The sequence below is a fragment of the Oncorhynchus nerka genome, linkage group LG14, assembly GCF_034236695.1.
Source record: "Oncorhynchus nerka isolate Pitt River linkage group LG14, Oner_Uvic_2.0, whole genome shotgun sequence".
In the NCBI taxonomy this organism is placed as follows: domain Eukaryota; kingdom Metazoa; phylum Chordata; class Actinopteri; order Salmoniformes; family Salmonidae; genus Oncorhynchus; species Oncorhynchus nerka.
In genome coordinates this window covers 63,650,122-63,674,263 of record NC_088409.1, presented here as the reverse complement: position 1 = coordinate 63,674,263, position 24,142 = coordinate 63,650,122, and the positions used below count along the sequence as shown (strand labels likewise).

At 43.7% G+C, this 24,142-nt stretch overlaps 1 protein-coding gene across 3 annotated transcripts in view; it reads left to right on the top strand.

Annotated features, from left to right (window-relative positions):
• Nucleotides 1-1,169: 1,169 nt before the first annotated feature.
• LOC115141678 (huntingtin-interacting protein 1-like) overlaps nt 1,170-24,142 on the top strand; it is a 49,371-nt gene continuing 26,398 nt past the window's right edge. For 2 of the 3 annotated variants that reach the window (XM_065000258.1, XM_065000257.1), the window contains exons 1-3: nt 1,170-1,439; nt 22,500-22,563; nt 23,109-23,251. In XM_065000258.1, the coding sequence (XP_064856330.1) occupies nt 1,320-1,439; nt 22,500-22,563; nt 23,109-23,251 (327 nt within the window). In that variant the 5' untranslated portion in view covers nt 1,170-1,319. Of the gene's footprint in view, nt 1,440-13,142; nt 13,451-22,499; nt 22,564-23,108; nt 23,252-24,142 lie in introns of those variants that run through there. The other variant, XM_065000259.1, reaches the window with a different exon arrangement.

Sequence of the window (24,142 nt, the reverse complement as noted above, 5' to 3'; positions counted from 1 at the left end):
TTCGGATCTCATCACGGACAACTTTAGCTTTTTAGATAATTAGCAACTTTGCAACTAATTACATCTTTTTAGCTACTTTACACCTTCTTAGCATGTTAGCTAACCCTAACATTAACCCTTTTACCTAACTCCTAACCTTAACCCTAACCTTACTTAGCTAATGTTAGCCACAACAAATTGGAATTTGTAACATATCTTACGTTTAGCAGATTTGTAACATACTGTGCGAATTACAATTCGTAACATATCATACAAATTGGAATTCGTAACATCATATGACATGGTTGACGGACATCCACAAATTAATACCTACCATTCAAAATGTAGCATTGGCATGTCCCGGATTTACATGTACTATGTTATGTTGACTTCTGAGTCCAGGTTGGACTTCCAACTTCATTGGCTGATCCATTCTGGTGACACTGCTGGAGTCATGTCCAACCGGGTCATCAGGAAGGTTTAGCCAATCGTGAAGAAGAAAATTGACTACTTCAAAATGGAGATAGCCTCAATGGCACTGCCCATGCTGTCACAGACGCTATAATAGCACAGCTACAAAAAATAAGTCCTCTATCTATTTCTATGGTTTGGGTAACTATTGCCCTAGTTCATCAGTGTCAAAACAGTGCAGCACATTTGCAAAAAAGCTGATTTAGACTGCATAGGGAGAAAGGTAATCAACATGAGAGCATTGGGATTATATTTTAAAATCAGCTTAGTGCAACCAGCAACCTCACTGTACATCAGGCTTAATGCTGCATTCTTAACCAAGTGGGAAGTGGAAATTTACTACATACGAAAAATCTGCTTGAACGGCCCTCCAATTGATCATTACCAGTGGGAAACTCGTCTATCATACTGAGCTCCCATTTCTCCCACATGCTGACATCTGACGTCACATACTAAGAAAACGACCTTGATAATAGCATTTTGGCAGTTTCGTGCAAAAAAAAACAAAGCATTAACTATAACAAGCAATCTATTAATATGTTTTCTGAACACTATCATTTGTTTACAAGCTTGATAGCTGTAGTTTGAGTTTATGGTTAACACAGCTTGTTGGGCATGAGCGTTTCTCAACGTATTCAAAGCACATGAATTAATTTACGACTTCACAACTAGTAAATTCCCACCTCCTACTTGGTTACGAACGCAGCTTAAAAAACATGACATCGTCTACAGAGGGAGACGCGGTGGACAGGCGAAATGACCTCCTGAATTTTGTCGACTGCCTGAACTATTATTGTCCAATTTTATGAATAATTTGACGATATCTCTGTAGAAATATAAATTTTCAGTGGAAATTCTAAAGAGACACAATGGACCGAGTGAAGAGCTCCATGCAGCAAGTACCGAACCCAATTCCCAAAGCGCTGATTCGTCGGACCGGTGGTGCCAACAGTTTAGAACTTGAAAAGGAGAACTTTGAACGCGGTCAGGTAAAGCACTTGTTTAGTGGGAATTCTGGATTTCTTGTACAGAATTAGAAGGGACTAAGAAATGTGAAGATATTATAATTGTTATGGTGAAAGCTTCGAGTTGGAACCGTCCGTTGCATTGAAGTTGGCAATGATCCGTTCAGCGTGAAAACTTGCGGACATGTCATGGTTTATCAGCTTGAGTGATTTGTGCTGCCTCGCAGGTTCGGATTTCCATGGAATTTTCTGTGAACATTGCTCATGATCTATGCACGAAGGTGTGTGTGGGCGCCAACTTGACCTAAATGATTGAGTGTTTACAGGAATGCATTGTTTCCGATGTTTGTAATACAATGTAGTAATATAGTACCACCACACAACAGCAAGCCAACATCATCATCATCCCTCATTCTTAGCAGTGGGTAACATATTTGATACGAATGTTTGATAGCTATGCCTCAAATAGCTTCTACTAGATTAGAAAAGTTATCGTCACAAAGTTGATATTGCAAAGATTATAGAGACATGACATCATTGTTGGGTCTTCAGTGCAATATCAAAAACGGTTGAAATAGGTCAGTCCTAAGAGCACAGATTTAGTTATTTGAGAAATTCTGCCTGATAAACAACAGAGGTCTGATTTACCATCACTCAGGAGTGGTGACGCCCACAACTGTGGAGAGAGAGGCAAAATGCTGTATGTGTCTGCCTGGACTATCCATAAAACCACTACCATGTATCGAACTGCAATAAAAAGCCTTTAAGTGCATCCTGGACACAGCACTAGAACCAATGGCCTGAGAGATATTGTGATGGGTTCTGGAAAGTACAATCAGCCTACAAACTGAGGTGTGTGAGAGAGAGCTGGGTGGGACTATCATGGTTGCTTTTATCCATAGAACAAGCTATGGATGCAAGGACTGACCATCCATGATATCAACATTTTTGTTTTAATCATGTTTTGAGGCTATATAGTGTTTGTTTACATTTACATACAACATTGGAGTAAAGCAAGCTTTTATTTTGTGTTTTGATGGGGAATCAATGGGTACATATCATTAATTTATAAATAAAATATGGGATGCAGTGACTGCAGATGGCCCCTTTAATGGTTTGGATGTACTTTGAATTCTCAATCCCATATAGCTGACAGTCTGTTACTCGAGCTGTAGTATAGAAAAACGCGTGCTCATTTTTCATGCACGCTGCCGAGCAGCGTGGACAAGACACTTCCTGCTTGGCAGTCTCTTCCCAGATGGGGGGGTAGTCAAAAAGTAGGTCAGATGAATCAAGCCTTTTAAATTACCCTGCTCTGCTGGGGTTGTTTTTTTTAGCGGCAGATGCAACCTGCTTTTCCCCTCTTCTACTACAACCACTGCTAAATTAGCCAATGAGCTTTTGAGCACTCATTTGCGGGACTGACGATTGATCCAGAGAGCAGAGGTTTGCTGTCTCTTGTAGTCATAGTGCGCTATGACTGTGACATTGATTTTAGATTAAAGCCTACATTTATACATTTAGCCTATCATACCACATTTCTCTCAAAATTGCTCAATTCAGATACGATTCCTAATCTGGTTGTAGCAGTTGTTTTTGTTATGGTTGATTTTTGACGGCAGTCCTAAAGCTGTTTCGCCACGGAGGGAAGAATCAATGAAATCTTGTTTGTGCTTTAATACAGGGATTAGCCCCGAGTTAATCTGATCTGTTGTGGCTTGGATCTGCCTGAATCTCCTGGCTTTCACCACTGTCCCAAAACCACCAGTGGCTCTGCTCTAAGACCTCTGTTCACTCTAATACAATCTATACTGGTCCCAGATCTGTTTGTGCTGTTACACCACTGACCATAAGAGTTTTATGGTGTTTAGAAATGTGCATTGACACAGAACAAGTCTCTAGAGTAGACAGATCGTGGTAAGGGTGAAGTCATGGGTCCCAGGGCTCCTATCTCGGTTTCTTAGAGCCTGAGAGTCGGGTAAACAACAAGGGTGTGTTCAGATTCAGAGTACTCACTACTTCATTTTGTCCGCAGAGTTATAAAAATACCTCACCCATGCCCAGATAACACATACAGCATGCATGTAATGACATGTTTAGAGAACTGAAATAAGTAGTGTCCTCTCTAATTGAAGATGGAATGAATCTACAGTGTGCTTGTTTATGAAGGACTGCCATGCGTCTCTGTGGAGTCACAGTTGTACTGCTACGTAACAGTTTCCCATCGGTCATGAAACGTAACGGCACATTTGTTTTAAAAAAAGAGCTCAATGACCAGCTTGAGAGAAACTATTTTAGTCGTTTCAACAGTCCACCTCCACTTGAACACCGTACCACTTTAATTAGCCATTTAACTTCCAGAGCTGCGATCTCTTTCTCTTCTGGAATGACAGGCCCAACTTTGCAGGTAGCCTGGCGGGTAGGAGCATTGGGCCAGTAACCGAAAGGTTGCCGGATCAAATCCCAGAGCTGACACGGTAAAAATCTGTCATTCTGCCCCTGAGCAAGGCAGTTAACCCACTGCCAGAAACCATAGCTCAGTAATGCCTGCTACAATGACGGCGTGTCTGTCTGGATAGTGGTCTGAAATGAGAGAAACATGGCTGCGTCTGTGAGAAAGCTACTTCCGTTCAGCCTGGCACCCCACTTTAGAACCTCTCCTGGGTCTCTCAGCTCCCAGGCGGGGCTTTCTATTGTGGGATACATCCTGAGAGTGACTCCACCACACAGCAATGTGGCTTACATAATTAAGTCTTAAATTTAGATCCAGATTCTTCCTGCCTGTCTCCATCCCACAGCTCTCCAAGACAGGCTGCCTCTGGATATTCAGTACGGTTCGTTCCTTGTCATTTCAGCAAGTCATGACACACACCATCTCAGATTGTTCTGAAATTGTTTCTGTTAGAAACAGATAAGACTAGCATTCCTGCAACATTATTTGGTTGAAATCTAATTAGATCTCTGAGAAATTAAGCTAATTGATTGCACCCAAATTGGCCATTTTTAATTTATAGGATTAATATAATATTCAAAGAATCCAAAGAAATTGTCAAAAGCGCCCCATGGAACCCCTACACCCCACACCAATCAGTTCTCTATGTCTGACAAGGAGCATGGAGTGTGAAAAGGATAATATTGGCACCATTTCTTTTTTTTTTTTTTTGCAAAAAAGTTAGCATTTGAAACAGCAGTGGACAACAAAACCAACACATGGATTACTGTCATACCTTCTCAATAGACTGCTTACAGGGTAAGGAAACCAATATGTAATTGAGTCATTTTGGTTAACGATCCCTTTAACATTGAGCAGTCACCTGGAACAGTACCATCTTGTGGCCAGAACCTGGCAATATCGGTGTAGGATGGGACATAAAACCTAACAACTTCAATGACTAATTTCACTGAACAGGGGGGGGGGGGGAAACATCACCAAATTCACTGGGAATACATACATAGGATGTAGAAACAATACTCTGAGCCGTAGTACCATACTACATGTCAGACATAGAGAACTGATACTATATACTTGTTGTTGGGGATTGGTGTGGAGGGTCTGTGGGTGATAATTTATTTGGATTCCTCATGTCTTACTCATTACCCTAGTAAAACTGACTATCCTACCGATCCTCGATTTCGGCGATGTCATCTACAAAATGGCTTCCAACACTCTACTCAGCAAACTGGATGCAGTCTATCATAGTGCCATCCGTTTTGTCACCAAAGCACCTTATACCACCCATCACTGCGACCTGTATGCTCTAGTCGGCTGGCCCTCGCTACATATTCGTCGCCAGACCCACTGGCTCCAGGTCATCTACAAGTCCATGCTAGGTAAAGCTCCGCCTTATCTCAGTTCACTGGTCACGATGGCAACACCCATCCGTAGCACACGCTCCAGCAGGTGTATCTCACTGATCATCCCTAAAGCCAACACCTCATTTGGCCGCCTTTCGTTCCAGTACTCTGCTGCCTGTGACTGGAACGAACTGCAAAAATCGCTGAAGTTGGAGACTTTTATCTCCCTCACCAACTTCAAACATCAGCTAACCGATCGCTGCAGCTGTACATAGTCTATTTTTTTATTTATTTTTTTATTTCACCTTTATTTAACCAGGTAAGCAAGTTGAGAACAAGTTCTCATTTACAATTGCGACCTGGCCAAGATAAAGCAAAGCAGTTCGACACATACAACGACACAGAGTTACACATGGAGTAAAACAAACATACAGTCAATAATACAGTAAAAAAAAAACAAGTCTATATACAATGTGAGCAAATTAGGTGAGAAGGGAGGTAAAGGCAAAAAAAGGCCATGGTGGCAAAGTAAATACAATATAGCAAGTAAAACACTGGAATGGTAGTATTGCAATGGAAGAATGTGCAAAGTAGAAATAAAAATAATGGGGTGCAAAGGAGCAAAATAAATAAATAAATTAAATACAGTTAGGAAAGAGGTAGTTGTTTGGGCTAAATTATAGGTGGGCTATGTACAGGTGCAGTAATCTGTAAGATGCTCTGACAGTTGGTGTTTAAAGCTAGTGAGGGAGATAAGTGTTTCCAATTTAAGAGATTTTTGTAGTTCGTTCCAGTCATTGGCAGCAGAGAACTGGAAGGAGAGGCGGCCAAAGAAAGAATTGGTTTTGGGGGTGACTAGAGAGATATACCTGCTGGAGCGTGTGCTACAGGTGGGAGATGCTATGGTGACCAGCGAGCTGAGATAAGGGGGACTTTACCTAGCAGGGTCTTGTAGATGACATGGAGCCAGTGGGTTTGGCGACGAGTATGAAGCGAGGGCCAGCCAACGAGAGCGTACAGGTCGCAATGGTGGGTAGTATATGGGGCTTTGGTGACAAAACGGATAGCACTGTGATAGACTGCATCCAATTTGTTGAGTAGGGTATTGGAGGCTATTTTGTAAATGACATCGCCAAAGTCGAGGATTGGTAGGATGGTCAATTTTACAAGGGTATGTTTGGCAGCATGAGTGAAGGATGCTTTGTTGCGAAATAGGAAGCCAATTCTAGATTTAACTTTGGATTGGAGATGTTTGATATGGGTCTGGAAGGAGAGTTTACAGTCTAACCAGACACCTAAGTATTTGTAGTTGTCCACGTATTCTAAGTCAGAGCCGTCCAGAGTAGTGATGTTGGACAGGCGGGTAGGTGCAGGTAGCGATCGGTTGAAGAGCATGCATTTAGTTTTACTTGTATTTAAGAGCAATTGGAGGCCACGGAAGGAGAGTTGTATGGCATTGAAGCTTGCCTGGAGGGTTGTTAACACAGTGTCCAAAGAAGGGCCGGAAGTATACAGGATGGTGTCGTCTGCGTAGAGGTGGATCAGAGACTCACCAGCAGCAAGAGCAACATCATTGATGTATACAGAGAAGAGAGTCGGTCCAAGAATTGAACCCTGTGGCACCCCCATAGAGACTGCCAGAGGTCCGGACAGCAGACCCTCCGATTTGACACACTGAACTCTATCAGAGAAGTAGTTGGTGAACCAGGCGAGGCAATCATTTGAGAAACCAAGGCTGTCGAGTCTGCCGATAAGGATGTGGTGGTTGACAGAGTCGAAAGCCTTGGCCAGATCAATGAATACGGCTGCACAGTAATGTTTCTTATCGATGGCGGTTAAGATATCGTTTAGGACCTTGAGCGTGGCTGAGGTGCACCCATGACCAGCTCTGAAACCAGATTGCATAGCAGAGAAGGTATGGTGAGATTCGAAATGGTCGGTAATCTGTTTGTTGACTTGGCTTTCGAAGACCTTAGAAAGGCATGGTAGGATAGATATAGGTCTGTAGCAGTTTGGGTCAAGAGTGTCCCCCCTTTGAAGAGGGGGATGACCGCAGCTGCTTTCCAATCTTTGGGAATCTCAGATGACAAGAAAGAGAGGTTGAACAGGCTAGTAATAGGGGTGGCAACAATTTCGGCAGATAATTTTAGAAAGAAAGGGTCCAGATTGTCTAGCCCGGCTGATTTGTAGGGGTCCAGATTTTTCAGCTCTTTCAGAACTTCAGCTGAATGGATTTGGGAGAAGGAGAAATGGGGAAGGCTTGGGCGAGTTGCTGTTGGGGGTGCAGTGCTGTTGACCGGGGTAGGAGTTGCCAGGTGGAAAGCATGGCCAGCCGTAGAAAAATGCTTATTGAAATTCTCAATTATGGTGGATTTATCAGTGGTGACAGTGTTTCCTATCTTCAGTGCAGTGGGCAGCTGGGAGGAGGTGTTCTTATTCTCCATGGACTTTACAGTGTCCCAGAACTTTTTAGAGTTAGTGTTGCAGGAAGCAAATTTCTGCTTGAAAAAGCTAGCCTTGGCTTTTCTAACTGCCTGTGTATAACGGTTTCTAGCTTCCCTGAACAGCTGCATATCACGGGGCTGTTCGATGCTAATGCAGAACGCCATAGGATGTTTTTGTGTTGGTTAAGGGCAGTCAGGTCTGGGGAGAACCAAGGGCTATATCTGTTCCTGGTTCTAATTTTCTTGAATGGGGCATGTTTATTTAAGATTGTTAGGAAGGCATTTTTAAAAATATCCAGGCATCCTCTACTGACGGGATGAGATCAATATCCTTCCAGGACACCCCGCCAGGTCGATTAGAAAGGCCTGCTCGCTGAAGTGTTTCAGGGAGCGTTTTACAGTGATGAGTGGAGGTCGTTTGACCGCTGACCCATTACGGATGCAGGCAATGAGGCAGTGATCGCTGAGATCTTGGTTGAAGACAGCAGAGGTGTATTTAGAGGGGAAGTTGGTTAGGATGATATCTATGAGGGTGCCCGTGTTTAAGGCTTTGGGGGGTACCTGGTAGGTTCATTGATAATTTGTGTGAGATTGAGGGCATCAAGTTTAGATTGTAGGATGGCTGGGGTGTTAAGCATGTTCCAGTTTAGGTCGCCTAGCAGCACGAGCTCTGAAGATAGATGGGGGGCAATCAGTTCACATATGGTGTCCAGAGCACAGCTGGGAGCAGAGGGTGGTCTATAGCAGGCGGCAACGGTGAGAGACTTGTTTTTAGAGAGGTGGGTTTTTAAAAGTAGAAGTTCAAATTGTTTGGGTACAGACCTGGATAGTAGGACAGAACTCTGCAAGCTATCTTTGCAGTAGATTGCAACACCGCCCCCTTTAGCAGTTCTATCTTGTCTGAAAATGTTGTAGTTTGGAATTAAAATTTCTGAATTTTTGGTGGTCTTCCTAAGCCAGGATTCAGACACAGCTAGAACATCCGGGTTGGCAGAGTGTGCTAAAGCAGTGAAAAGAACAAACTTAGGGAGGAGGCTTCTAATGTTAACATGCATGAAACCAAGGCTATTACGGTTACAGAAGTCATCAAAAGAGAGCGCCTGGGGAATAGGAGTGGAGCTAGGCACTGCAGGGCCTGGATTCACCTCTACATCGCCAGAGGAACATAGGAGGAGAAGAATAAGGGTACGGCTAAAAGCAATAAGAATTGGTCGTCTAGAACGTCTGGAACAGAGAGTAAAAGGAGGTTTCTGGGGCGATAAAATAGCATCAAGGTATAATGTACAGACAAAGGTATGGTAGGATGTGAGTACAGTGGAGGTAAACCTAGGTATTGAGTGATGAAGAGAGAGATATTGTCTCTAGAAACATTGAAACCAGGAGATGTCATTGCATGTGTGGGTGGTGGAAATAATAAGTTGGATAAGGTATAGTGAGCAGGACTAGAGGCTCTGCAGTGAAATAAGCCAATAAACACTAACCAGAACAGCAATGGACAAGACATATTGACATTAAGGAGAGGCATCCTTAGTCGAGTGATCAAAAGGGTCCAGGGAGTGGAGAGGTTGGTTTGGGGTCACGGCGATTTAGACAGCTAGCCAGGACATCGGTAGCAAGCTAGCATAGGATGGAGGTCTGTTGTTAGCCACCTCTTGCGTTCCGTCAATAGATTAGTGGAGTTCCGTGTTGTAGAGGGGATTAGTCCAAATCACACAACAACAAAAAAAATAAAAACAATAGATATAGTTATAGAGGCCCAAGAAGAAACATGTTAATAATAAAAATAAATAAATTGTCCGATTGTCTATTCTGAGAGCATCCGGTAAGACAGCTAACGGTTAGCAGGCCGCAGATGGGCATTCAGGTAACGTCGCGACGGAGGAGCCAGCCGGATCTCCTTCGGGTAGATAACGTCGGCAGTCCAGTTGTGAGGGCCCGGAGGGGCTCCGTGTAGGCAGTAAAACGGGTCCGGATAGGTGACTGCAGCCCAGGAGTGATTGACGGAGCTCAGGAGTGGTTGACGGAGCTCGCTAGCTCCGGAGTAATTGATGTTTGCTCCGGAATCGACGAAAGCAGATAGACACACGGATAGCAGCCAGCTAGCTGTGAGATCCGGGAGTGAATGTCCAGAGAGCAGTTGAAATCCAGGGACATGGAGAGAAAAAAAATCGGTCCGGTATGTTCCGTTCCGAGCCGCGCTGCGCTGCGCCGTACAAAACTGGCGATAGATTTTCGAGTTAAAGGATAGCTAATGACCACAAACCGTGGTTAGCTGAATACGAACGAGTTGCCAGTAAAGAAGCTAACTAGCTTCTGGCTAGCTTCTTGGAGGATTGCAGATTTGATTGCAGATTTGAGGTAAATAATACGTATTTATACATATCAATTGGTGAGGCAGGTTGCAGGAGAGTGTATTGAAGATGAGTTGATGGAAAATAAAAATAAAATGTATGTGAAAAAAAAAAGTTGTAAATATATATATATACACGACACGACAAGACGAGGACAAAAGACGTCTGAACTGCTATGCCATCTTGGAAACCTATTGGTAAATAGCCCACCCATTTTCACCTACCTCATTCCCATACTGTTTTTATACTGTTTTTTTTATTTATTTATTTACTTTTCTGCTCTTTTGCACACCAATATCTCTACCTGTACATGACCATCTGATCATTTATCACCCCAGTGTTAATCTGCAAAATTGTATTATTCGCCTACCTCCTCATGCCTTTTGCACACATTGTATATAGACTGCCCATTTTTTTTTCTACTGTGTTATTGACTTGTTAATTGTTTATTCCATGTGTAACTCTGTGTTGTCTGTTCACACTGCTATGCTTTATCTTGGCCAGGTCGCAGTTGCAAATAAGAACTTGTTCTCAACTAGCCTACCTGGTTAAATAAAGGTGAAATAAATAAATAAATAAAAATATTTAAAAAATTGTTAGAAAAAGGTTTGGTCCAAATCAGATGTCAGGTACTAGATTTATTGAATATTATATGAATCCTATATATTAAAATTGCCAATTTAGATGCAATCAATTAGCTTAATTTCTTAGATCAAATTATATTTGAACTAAATTATGTTGCAGGAATGCTAATCTTATCTGTTTCTAACAACAGAAACTTTCAGAAAAATCTGAGATGGTGGGTGTCGAAATCCACTTGTGCTTTTTGAGCATGAGAGTCATTCTGAAACCCTTTTGAGGATGTTAACAGTTTGCTTCTTAGATGATGTACCTTAGTTTGACTAAGAGATGCTGTGGCACTGCTATATCTCTATCTGGTAATCAATGCTGCCCACCCCACCGCCTGTGCCCCCTTTAGTGGAGCACTGTGGTGCCCTGGCAGCTGTGGAATTTGGAGGAGGATCCACGACCATGTCCCTTGGGCACAAGCAGCACAGCATGGCGGACCCAGACAAGCACTCTCTAATCTCTCTCTCTCTCTCTCTCTGTTACACACACTCTTGGTCTTCCTTTTTCTTCCTGCCTTTGTAAGATACCCCCACTCTGTGCTTGTACCCTGTCATTATAACCAGGGTGAGTTGGAGAGGGGTAGTTACACACACGCACGCACAGGGAGAGTGAAAGCGGCCCGGGCCCATTAAAACCACTGAGGCAGCAAAAACAGCAGGCACTGGCCTGTGACCTCATTGCACCGGCTGTAGATTAAAAAGTCCTGGACATGAGTGGCAGGTCAACCATTGGAACAAAGTACTGAAATGAGATCAAAATGGCATTAACTCTGGCTTTAATTTGGATGGATTAGATATTTTAAAACCTAAAAAATAGTTGATTGGACATTGGGTGCTTTGGTTACATCATCACAAGGACCTACATTTGTATTATTGACTTTTAGTTCATCATTACAATAATACTTGTGATTTTAGATCTAACTTTCTGACTTCATTATTGCGTAAATCCATTATAGCTTAGGGGATACTGTTCACACACAGTAGTGATTTATAATTTTTTACCTTTATTTTACTATGCCCTAATGTCTGGCCAACTGGATAGAAGGGCCTACTCAGCGATTAAATGTCGTTGTGACATACCAGTAAGTAGATTTTTGTTCTGGAACGGTTTTGTCTCAGCCGTGTTCAAGGCCATTTATATGAACTTTGCCCACAGAATTGAGACAGAGAGGCTTTCACCCTTAACTCGGCGTGTGATTGTGTGATTGTGTGTGCTCGGCACCACCCTCACTAAGGCGGAATTTATGTACGGGAACCCAGACGAAAAGAGAAACTCAGTTGTTTCAAACAATCAATATTTTACAACTGACCTCAATATAAACATGATAGTCATAAAGGCCTAGAGAAGTGTATGTGAGAATTGCAGGCTCTCCATAGAGCCGTGCTCGATGGGTCCACCCACACCATTGGCCCACACCGTACCAGGAAGTGAAGAGACTGTAGTGAAGAGCAGGCTTTGTCTGAAGACAGTCTGTTTGTGTGTAGCGGCCAGTCTGCCAGCAGGAGAATGGGTCACATATTGATTACTGTGGACTATGCTCCTCACTTGGCCCAAGTAATAATAATAATTGTAACTTTAATTGTTAATGTGCTTTTCATGCATGACAACACAATGAATTCAGAAAAATACTTAATTTCATATATTCAGTACCAAATTGCTGAGGTTATTACTAAAGAATGATATGCATAGTCTAATATTGACTTGTTTGTGCTTTGTCAAAGTTGTTTTTTTAGCTATCTGAAATGATCTGAGCTGTTTGATTTTGTGTGTGAAGATTCCAGACAGTGCAATTAATTTCACGATTATGATATAAACCTCTGTCTGAGAGTAACCAGAGGAGGGCACTATTTACCTAAAATGACTGATGTAAGCTAAAGTTTATAACCACATTGCCTCAGCATAGTTGAAGACTGAAAACGGCTCCTTTTTGCAGTGTCACCGTATAACTTTGATATTGACAGTGACTTACTTTAATTATGCTACTGTAGGCTACCCTTTTCGTATAGCACATCCTATTTCAATATGGCCCAGAAATATAGGCCTATATCAGACAGTAATGTTATGATATAAGCAGTCCCCAAATCACAGATGATTTGTTACACTGTTGCACTGGTTGTGGAAAGTTACATTGTTTACCATCATGATGATTTGCAGTGTGCCCGAGCCGCGCTGGTCTAGTGTCTCGCCGTCTCATCGTGTATTTGATATTTTTTCAGGATAGTATAATTTGTTACATGGTGAGGTACGAAGTTAGTTTGGGCGGGGGTTTGTGCCATCCCCAGTCTGCACCTATTGTTTCACAGAGAGAGCACGCTGTTGTTTACACAAAATCCCCGGACAGATATTCAATTCTTGATGTTTAGAACCACCTGCCGTCCTGTTTAGAAATATATATTTATTTTAAATATTGCAATCTACAATGCTATACAACATATTCAAAAAATACACGAGAGGGAGATGTTCCCGTGTGTAGCCTACTCTAGAAGTAGGTTGTCGTTTTCGAGACAGTTCTGTTCCGCTTCTCGACAGTCGGATGCTGTGGCTGGGAGCCCCCACTGTTAACTGAGCACGTAGGACCGGGAGAAGGGACACGGAAGGAAAGGAATTGGAGAGAATTTGATATCAAATCAAATCGGGACACATGTTGAGTTAACGGGTCCACTCCACCACCCTCTACCGTCTACCTCATAAGCGATTCTAGATTTCTAATTTCCCAGTTGTAGACGATTCTGTCGAAGTATTGCCATCGACCGGATTCGTCTTTGAGCTCACAGCCACCCTGCATTTTTCTGGGACTATGGATCTTAGTAAAATGGTAGGTTTCCAGATATCGATTTATTTTTCCAGTGAACATTGTTACAAAGGCGCAACAAATATGTGTGTTCGGGGTGAGAGCGAACTAATTTGTTACCAGGTTTGTTTATTTAGGAAATTACAAGTTAGGATACTGCCTTCGGGATATATGTTCATGGTCGCTCTAAATAATTTGCTGATCATGCAACTGTATCGAGTGGTGTTTTTTAAGTTGGCCGTGTATGCTATGGATTGTTATAGGATAGTCCAGACTCTAGTCGGATGCATGTTTTAGTGTAGGCTATAACTAGTGTATTGGGCTATAGTTTGCTAATGAATTTCCCCCGACTGATCGGATGTTTCCCCCTTATTTTCTCACATTGGCCCGTTTTCTATGGTCATTAGATAACGTAAGCACGCGCACGTTTTCCACGGTGACTAGAATATCAAAATAGCTATCTGACTATAGTGTTGTTTTCTTGGAGGAAAGCGATGTCAGTCAGACTTATGGTAGCCCAGCTACTTTGCAATTCGTGTCGTGGGTCAGTTAAATACTTTGTATAAGGCTACTAGAGACAGCAGCATATCTACTAATAGGTTGGATTGCACAATACATTTAAAATATTTTACTAACCACCAGGGACATAAGATATAGCGTTACAAACCATACATGATTAGTTCGGGAATAATAATCACTCTTATTGATAGAGAACCATCACATGTTTGTTACTTCATGAGTGTCATTGCAAATATCATGGCTGATAGTGATAGAGGCTATGCATGCTGTTTTGTATGATTGATCATGAATGGCAGCAGATGGAGAGCATTGATTTAGTCATTTGTGAATAGGGGAATCCCCACTTGAGAAATCCCCCCTCAGGGTCAGTTCAACACTGGCTGGACTTGGTGTGAGAGTTCCAGAGCAGGTGCACTAGCAGGGCCAAAGCACCAAGACTGCCCTTTCAATGCCAACATGATGTAGTAGGCTACTATAGCTCTGTATAGAGGGGTGGGGGAAGGGGGTCAATACCAAGCTTTGTGCTCCTCCTGAAATCTCATTGATGTGGAGGTAACCGTTGAACACACACACACACAACAGTTTGTTTGAGGCAAACACCGGTTGTGATGGAATACGTTCCTCCGTTGTTCTTGGAAGCAACACCGGTTGCTCAAAGTCACGTTATAAATATGTTATTGGAGCGCTGTTCACCGCTCTGGATCAAACAGGCGAAGCCTCAAGGCTGCTCTCTGAGACAAGTTCCTCTCTCTCGACCAGAGGAAGATAAAGGCCTGCCTGCCACCTGCCTGTCAGTGTCCTCTTAGCTCAGCCTCCTCTGCTTTGGTTATTTATGTCATGCACTGAGAGACAACGGTATGAAAACATCAACACTCTTGGCAGATGCAAGAATCGAAAGCAGATATCGAATCGTTCTCAAAGAGGGCCCACTACTGTTGTTAAGGTGAACTAAAACCTAGTATTGTAAGACTGTATTACATTTCTACAGTGTCATAGGGTCTTTATCAAGGTAAATTAGTGGAAATGTCCATAGAGAAACCACAAACTAATTCAGCGGCTTGATGTGCTTGCCCTTTTACTTTTATGACATCGGCACTTCTTCAGGAAGTTAGCTCCACTAGTTACACAAAGCAGATAGGAGGCCTCCTTCACAGGAGGCTGCAGAAAGCTGTCTTGTCAAAGGAGGCTCGTAAACGGACCATGGGGTTTAGGTTTTATTATGCCAGGGCCTTTGGCCCCCAAGGTCCACACTCCGGCCAGTATGTCTCTTCAACCACCTGCCGTCCTGTCTTCCAGCCCAAGCCCCACAGGAACAAAAGCTGTTGTCGGTGAGGTTATAGACTTTGACTAGCTCAATGCTGGCGGTTTTGAACTGATAATCCACCTGGCCGTGCTGCTGCTACAGTTTCAACTGTTCTGCCTGCGGCTATGGAACCCTGACCTGTTCACCGGACGTACTACCTGTCCCAGACCTGCTGTTTTCAACTCTCTAGAGACAGCAGGAGCGGTAGAGATACGCTCAATGATCGGCTATTAAAAGCCAACTGACATTTACTCTTGAGGTGCTGACCTGTTGCACCCTCGACAACTACTGTGATTATTATTATTTGACCATGCTGGTCATTTATGAAAATTTGAACATCTTGGCCATGTTCTGTTATAATCTCCAACCGGCACAGCCAGAAGAGGACTGGCCACCCCTCATAGCCTGGTTCCTCTCTAGGTTTCTTCCTAGGTTTTGGCCTTTCTAGGGCGTTTTTCCTAGCCACCGTGCTTCTACACCTGCATTGCTTGCTGTTTGGGGTTTTAGGCTGGGTTTCTGTACAGCACTTTGAGATATCAGCTGATCTAAGAAGGGCTTTATAAATACATTTGATTTGATAATGGAGTCTTAATAGACATGAGACAATGAGAAGTAGGGCGACAATACAGTAGTATATACCTATTCAGTGTACAAAATATTTAGGCCTACCAGTTTGATTCTGGACAGTATATTTCCAGTATTTTGTCTTACTTTGGTCCTGAGTAAGGTCCTGTGTTTTGTTTGTGTGCACATGACCTGACCAGGAAATACTCTGTCCCTCCCCATTTAAGTAAAATCTAAACTTGTCCAATAAGAACACTCAGTTTCTGTTGCAAAACATTTTGCTACGGTGTGCCCTAATGAACACAACCCTGGTCTAATCCATGTTGGCTTTATGTTCACATAGACAGGAAGAGTGGCCATGCTGGAGGGATTGTCTTTTATGTTTCCTTTCCCTACCGTGCCAGGCTCTTAGAGGTGTAGAGTGAGTGTTCCATGGGAGTGGAAATCGACGTCAGAAATGTGAGCAAATTTGTCAAATGCTCCTTTACCGAAACAAGTAACATAGAGGGCCCTTTTCAGTGTGCTGACCTTTTAAGATTGGTGGAGTTCCAACCTGAAGAAATAATATAACCTAAACCCTCTCACTTTTACACTCTATGGCTTTTACAACTTGTTGCTTTGAGGGACGTTAGTAATATGCTTGGTTTTAGGTTTTCACATTTGCTTCCTAAAAAGGTGTGTTTTTAAGTGCATAGTATGATGACTTGTTTTCACACAGCCTGTCTAGTGTGACGTAATGTGAAGTGAGTAACTTTTCAGGAAGTGGCTATTACATGTTTTTAGTTATTTCAAAATTTCCATCTCAAGCAATCCTTGTCAGCAGGAGAGCACTATTGGTGTCAAACAGCTACAAATTGTGTGTGTGCGTGCCTGACCTCAGGTGGGGAGGTAAACGTTTAAAACTATGTCCAGTTGACCATTGGCCTGGAAGATGCTGGCAAAGGAAACATTATAAAAGGGGAGCTGTGAGGTCTGTTTGGGTTGGCACCGGGTACTAGGCCTGAGGAGGAGGAGGAATAGTGGAGGAGCTGGGTGCATTTTTCGACAGGCAGGAAATGGGCTGGACAGGGTGTGCCAAGACAGCAAGCCTGACTGAGCACCCCTCTCCCCCTGCTCTCTTTCACCCCCCCAGACCCACTGACCCTCTCCCCACCACAGCACCTCTGTGTACAGTGGCGACGCATTCACAGGCAGCCATCCATATTTCCTGTTTTCATTCCCTCCCCCCATCCTTCCCTGTTTACCCATTCCTCTTGAGGTGGTGGGCAAGTCTTAGCAGTACCACCGCAGCAGCCCGCCGTGCACCTCCAGTCCACGGTGCCTGATGAAAGCACTGTGGGAACAGGGAATAGTTTGTGCCGCTTGGCCCCTGCTTGTGTTCTGGTGTGGTTTCAGCACAGCGTGAACAGCAGATCATCTGAAACGCTATCTATCAAGACCACTAACCAAAAAGCACTCTTCTTCCCTGTCAGCCATGTAGATTATGTATGGATAGAAGCTCGCCAAACTCATGAGAACCCAGGCTCCTTTATTTAGACTATTATTTTGATTGGATTGATTGCATTAATCCAATCAATGCAGATGTTTTTCAACCATCATTAACTTTATTCTGCTCTTCAACCGTTTTCCTAGAGTAGTGATAAAAACATACTGCGTTGTCGTCAAAATCATCTCGTGTCCTAGTACCGATATGTCTGCAGGAAAAACTTGCAATGCAAAATGTTCCCCATTATGCCATGGGATGGGCCGTTAGTCATGTTCATGTCAAGCAGTCAAAACCATTATTCAAATGCTTTCTTTGGGGAAATGACTCATCAATGAGAGATCGCTGCATTATTAAACAGGCACTGACCGGGCGGCTTTTAAGGCACCGGCTATGTCCTGCTCAGTACTAGACAAGACAGGCTCGTACTGAATCCCAATCCACCCCTAAAGCCTGGGCACTCTTGTAGATCTCAAAGGATCTGATAGGTTTAAGCAGTATGGTAATTCCTTCACCTTGTCTTCTGATAGGCTGGGTGGAGTTTTCACCATATTGCTTGCATTTATCCTTTAAGCTCAACAAGTGTTGAGGCCATTTGGGTTTGTTTCTTGACAGTGTCACTGCCACACAGCCAGGCGAGGACTAGCATATCAATGACAACAGGAGAGGCCTCTAGAGTTCTCTGTGCATTACATAGGTGGGCCCAGTCCAGACTAGTCTGTCTGTGAGGCAAGCCTCATCCTCTGTCTAATCTCCCCAACCGCAACACACCCACCACCACAGTCTGTTTCTCACCTACTAATTCAATTTTCTAGCAGTCATCATCTCACTTCATCGGCTGGCCATGCTGCGACGAGACGAGTTAATAGGCCTGTCGATGCCAGCGAGCCGCTCCAGCTTCTAGTCCCATTGGCTTGCCAGGAGTCCTGAGCAGCTGGCACTCTCTTTCAGACGGACGACAAAGTCGCACTGTGGACTAATTGGGTCGTTCCTGTGTGGGAACTGCTTGCAAAAGTGCTGGGAGCCTTCCATCGTTCCTTGGAATTTTGAACGTTTTAAAAAAAAAAAAAATTACGCAAATAAATGGTGTGGGGATTTGACTGAAATGTAACGGTAGTGCTATTTTTACACTGAACAAAAATATAAATGCACCATGGAAAGTGTTGGTCCCATGTTTCATGAGCTGAAATAAAATATCCCAGAAATGTTCAATTTTGTATTTCACAAAAAAGTTTGGCACAAATTTGTTTACACCCCGGTTAGTGAGCATTTCTCCTTTGCCAAGATAATCCATCCACCTGATAGGTGTGGCATATCAAGAAGCTGATTAAACAGCATGATCATTACACAGGTGCACCTTGTGCTAGGGACAATAAAAGGCCACTCTAAAATGTGTAGTTTTGTCACACAACCCATTTGGCATGTTGACTGCAGGAATGTCCACCAGAGCTGTTGCCAGATAAATGAATGTTCATGTCTCTACCATAAGCCGCCTCCAATGTCATTTGAGAGAATTTGACAGTTTGTCCAACTGGCCTCACAACCGCAGACCCTGTATGGCGTTGTGTGGGCGAGCAGTTTGTTGATGTCAACGTTGTGAACAGAGTGGTGGCCTTGGGGTTATGGTATGGGCAGGCATAGGCTACTAACACCGATTGGATTTTATCGATGGCAATTTCAATGCATGGAGATAACGTGACGAGATCCTGAGGCCCATTGTCACGCCATTCATCTGCCGCCATCACCCCATTTCAGCGTAATCCACGGCCCCATGTTGCAAGGATCTGTACACAATCCCTGGATGCTGAAAATATATAATTTCTTCCATGGCCTGCATACTCACCAGACATGTCACCCATTGAGCATGTTTGGTATGCCTTGAATCGACGTATATGACAGTGTGTTCCGGTTCCGGCCAATATCCAGCAACTTTGCACAGCCATTCTAAGAGGAATGGGACAACCTTTCACAGGCCAATCAACTGCCTGATCAACTTTATACAAAGGAGATGTCAATCTGATGCAAATGGTGGTCACACCAGATACTGACAGTTAATTTGTTTGTTTTTTCCACACCCCTAGCTTTTAAAAATATATCTGTGACCAACAGATGCATGTCTGTATTCCCATTCATGTGAAATCCATAGATTAGGGACTAATTATTTGTATTTCAATGGACCGATTTCCGTATGAACTGTAACTCAGTAAAATCTTTGAAATTGTTGCGTTTTGGACTTGTTCAGCAAAGAAGATTCTGAATGTTTTGGACTGTATTTGCAAGTGAAATCCAGATATGAGATATTGTCCTTTGTCCAGACTCCTGCAGAGCTGTTTTCAATACGTCTCATCCATCCCGCAGTAGATTCTCAGACAAACAATGGTGACACTTGAAAAGGTCACATTCGCTTGCCTGTCGTTGTCAGTAAACACAGAGGAAGCCACAGGATACTTTGGTCAGATATATGGCTCTGGGTGCAGTGTTGACATCATGGCATACACACAAATCGCTTGGCTTGTGCTTGATTATGTAGCAACAGGTGTTCCACCTGTAGCACCAGTGTCCATATCAACCCTGCATGTATGTTTAATGATCGAAGGCATGACTAGTAGAGCTGAGCATGTTTTGTGGTTCGTCCTCGGCAGGGATACAAGCTAAGCACAGAGACATGGATGGAGTGGAATTTGAACCAGGGAGCAGTGTGTGTTGAGAGATGTTGGCCAGCTCTGCATTCCTCTCTTTATCCTTGTCCTCCTTCTCCTCTTCAGAAGGCACAGCTGTGACTTAATTAGACAGTCACCCTGTGAATCGATCTTGTCAAGACAAAGCCCGTCTTTGTCACCTTGAGCTGTGAATATGCCATTTGTAATGAGGCTGAGAGAAAAAGACAGAAAGAAAGAAACAGGCTACTTTGTCTACTCTTATCATGACTCTTGCGTCCTTAGTGTGTGTATAAAGGTTTGTTGATTTGATCACTAGAGAAACAATCTACATGTCCGAATGAACAAGGTGTCTAAATAATCACCAATCGAGCATGACTGTGTAGTGCACTACTCCTAGGTTATTCCTCTGAATGCCATGGTCAGCAAGTCATTCCTTCGTGTGAGACCAACGCACTGCCTGCGCTCCCAGTGAAGTGAACCTGTGATGATTTATCACCATCTGCTTCCCCTCCCAGAGAGGACTCAGGACATCTGGGGGAAGTGAGGTGATTCAACCTGGCCTGTCCTTTCGTGACCCTCCAGCCACTCCACTTCAGACTTCAATATCACTGTTCTTTATCGGACAACATGCTAGATGTGACACCGGTATTCATTTAAAGCAGAGATGGGCAACTGGTGCCCCCCCCCCTTTTGTAGGCCCACAGATCAATTTCTAAAAATGGAGAGGAAAAAAAAGTTTTAGGAATTCAGTTGGTCTCAACGTACTGTTGAGAGTTAGGGTCTCAACGTACTGTTGAGAGTTAGGGTCTCAACGTACTGTTGAGAGTTAGGGTCTCAACGTACTGTTGAGAGTTAGGGTCTCAACGTACTGTTGAGAGTTAGGGTCTCAACGTACTGTTGAGAGTTAGGGTCTCAACGTACTGTTGAGAGTTAGGGTCTCAACGTACTGTTGAGAGTTAGGGTCTCAACGTACTGTTGAGAGTTAGGTCTCAACGTACTGTTGAGAGTTAGGGTCTCAACGTACTGTTGAGAGTTAGGGTCTCAACGTACTGTTGAGAGTTAGGGTCTCAACGTACTGTTGAGAGTTAGGGTCTCAACGTACTGTTGAGAGTTAGGGTCTCAACGTACTGTTGAGAGTTAGAGTAGTAGAATACACCAGGTGCCATTTCAAAATGTGGATGTGCATCAGCAGTTTTTCTCTTGTTATATCAGTCAATGATAGTCACTCAATTAGCCCATGTCAGCCCATGTTTGATTGCTAAGTTAGTCTAGCCAGTTATCTAAACTTGTAGTAATCATGGTCGATTTATGGACCGGGGACGGCCCCCGTTTTTGATTTTGTAAGTCACTCACTCAGATATCATATTAACATGGCATAAGTCTGAGCAAAAATTTGTAGAATTGCAGGAAATAAGCATAACAATTGCAAACATTTCTGACTGCCCCATGGCAAAATGTATAGAATTGCATCAAACTTGCTTTAAAACTGCCACATTTTCTCTTTGCCCCTTGGTAAAATGTGTAGAATTGCAGGAAATTAACTCACTTTCTCTCCTCTGTGGGAGGCCGCAAATGTTTTTTTCAAGGTAGGGGGCCCCCCTAACAAAATATAGCATAGGGCCCCCAAAAGAATAAGGCCGGCTCTGACTGCATGTGTGGGTATGGATGTGGGTACGTAGACCCGCGAGTCACTGCGGCCCCTTATAAGTTCCGATTTTTTTGTGACCCCCATCAGAGTTGGCAATCCCTGATTTAAAGGCTCAGAGAAGAGGTGGAGGTGCATAGCGGGGCTGCTTTTCCTCTCAGATGGAGGCCGAGATCAAATAGCCCTGAAAGGGATACTCCTAATAGGCCTGAAAGGGATACTCCTAATAGGCCTGAAAGGGATACTGATGTGGCTCTTTACACATAAGTTAAAAGAATGTCTCCTAAATTGAAAAATGACAACCCTGAAGTGAAATGATTCTTCTTCTGTGTGGCTGGTGGTATTTTAGTGGGGCCCATTGTATGGAAGCACTGGGCTTTATGGGAGTGTGTGTGAGAGGAATCAGACGTTTACCTGGCTTATGGGGTTGTGATGTGTGTGTGTGTGTGTGTTCTTGGCATTTGCTCAGCCCTGTTTGTTTAAACCTCTCGACTGGAGGTAGGCTACCACCACCCCAAGTGAAGCCCACACTGTGCCAGGATTTACTGAGGATTGCGTTCTTGAATATTCAGTATAAATAAGTAGGCTACAAATATTCTCTTTGTTACTGATCTATTTATATATTTTTATAGTCGCCGTGTGTGTGTTCCAATGGTTTAGTTAGAGTATGGTGTTGGAAACATCAGTTTTAGGCTTTGATTGACACATCATGGGCCACATAGACCTGTAGCCTACTGTATGTGTAACTAATTGTAATTCACTTTGGCATCTGATAATTCATATAAAAAAGATCATTCTGAGTGTGGTGTGTGTCTTCCTCAAGTGAGGACTATGAGAACACCAATCAGTGCAATGCTTTTCTCTTTCCTCTCTCCCTCTCCACTTCCTCCTCTGCACAGGCTGTGAGCATCAACAAGGCCATCAACACGCAGGAGGTCGCCGTCAAAGAGAAGCATGCCAGGAATATCCTCTTTGTCGAGCCGGGTGTGTCGCTGTGTGTTTGTGTGTGTGTGTGTGTGGGGCACTGTGTGTGCAGTGTCGATGTTAGTTGTGCAGTGTGTGTGCGTGCGTGCATAGTGGTAGTGTGTGTGTGTGTGTTGGATAGAATCGGTTTCTCTCTGACTATAGAGAAAGGAGAGCTGTGTTTATGTTGACTCCCATGTGTTTGTGCAAGCTCTTGTTCCTTCATGACTCAGGGTTGTGTTCGTGCAAAACAATAATGGAACGTGACCCTGATGCCTGCCGGGACCAGGCCATTAGTGTGTGTGTGTGTGTGTGTGTGTGTGTGTGTGTATGAGAGAGAGAGACCGAGAGACAGACTGCTCTGTAACGGTCATTGTGAGATGTGTGGGAGATTTTCAGCCCCTCTTGAGAGAACAATGGAAGTTGAATAGGCAAGCAAAACACCTCTCTATGTTAAACCCCCCCCCCCCCCCCAGCAGCCTTCGTCAGAATATGTGTGCTCTCTGTCATCTCCCTCGTGTTTCTCCTTGACTGGTCTGTCTCACCCTGTATCTTGGGGACCCACCATGAGAAGGGCGCCCACACTTTCTGGGCGGCGGTCAACCGTCTACCGCTCTCCAGCAATGCGGTGCTCTGCTGGAAGTTTTGCCACGTCTTCCACAAGCTGCTGCGAGACGGCCATCCCAACGTAAGTCTGAACCCACCAACACAGCCCTGATGAGACACACACCTGTGTCGCGATCTGTAAGGCGTGCAATAGAAAACATTTTGTAGCAGAAAACTGAAATGAGCATTTATTATTGGACAAGACTTGTCAGTTCCTCCCTGTTTCACTACGTTTTCCTTTGGTCCCTAATGAACACCACCCTGAACATAGTGCACACCAGGGACATGCCCATCTCTCCATAGACTTGTGCTCAAGAAGTCTCGAATGATACTATATTCCCTGTTTATTACTCTGCTGGATTTGGTTTGAAGCCAAGCAGGGTAGGGCTAAAATGGGAGACTGATGCTCTGTGATCACTTAGATCCCACAACACTTATCCCAAGACTAGGGGTGTTAACCCTGGTCGCCCCGTCTTAATTCCTAATCTGGCCCTCCTCATCCCCAGATTCCAATTGGCTAATTTCAACCCCTCTCCTGTCCTCTCCCCTGCATCTCTTTCCAAGGTCATTGCTGTAAATGAGAATGTGTTTTCAGTTCATTTGCCTGGTAAAATAAGGTTTAGGTCAACTAAATATAGGGGTGGTTTCCCAGAAACAGATTAAGTTTAGTCCTGGACTAAAACCAATTTTTAAATGGAGATTCTCCATTGACCATGCTTTTAAGTCCAGGACTATGCGTAGTCTGGGTCCAAGAAACCGGCCCATAGGGAATATCATTTAAGATTTGCACTTAATTCAGAATAGCTATTAGTCTGGTCCAAGATCTGGATGTGCTGCCTTGCCAAGTCATGCCAAACACAAACAGTTCTGGGACCAGGCTACATAGCCTCTACTTCTATTAATGTATCCTACCGTACAGTGAGATGACAACCACCAGTTTAGCCACAGTAGCTACTACCTCCAAGAAATAGCA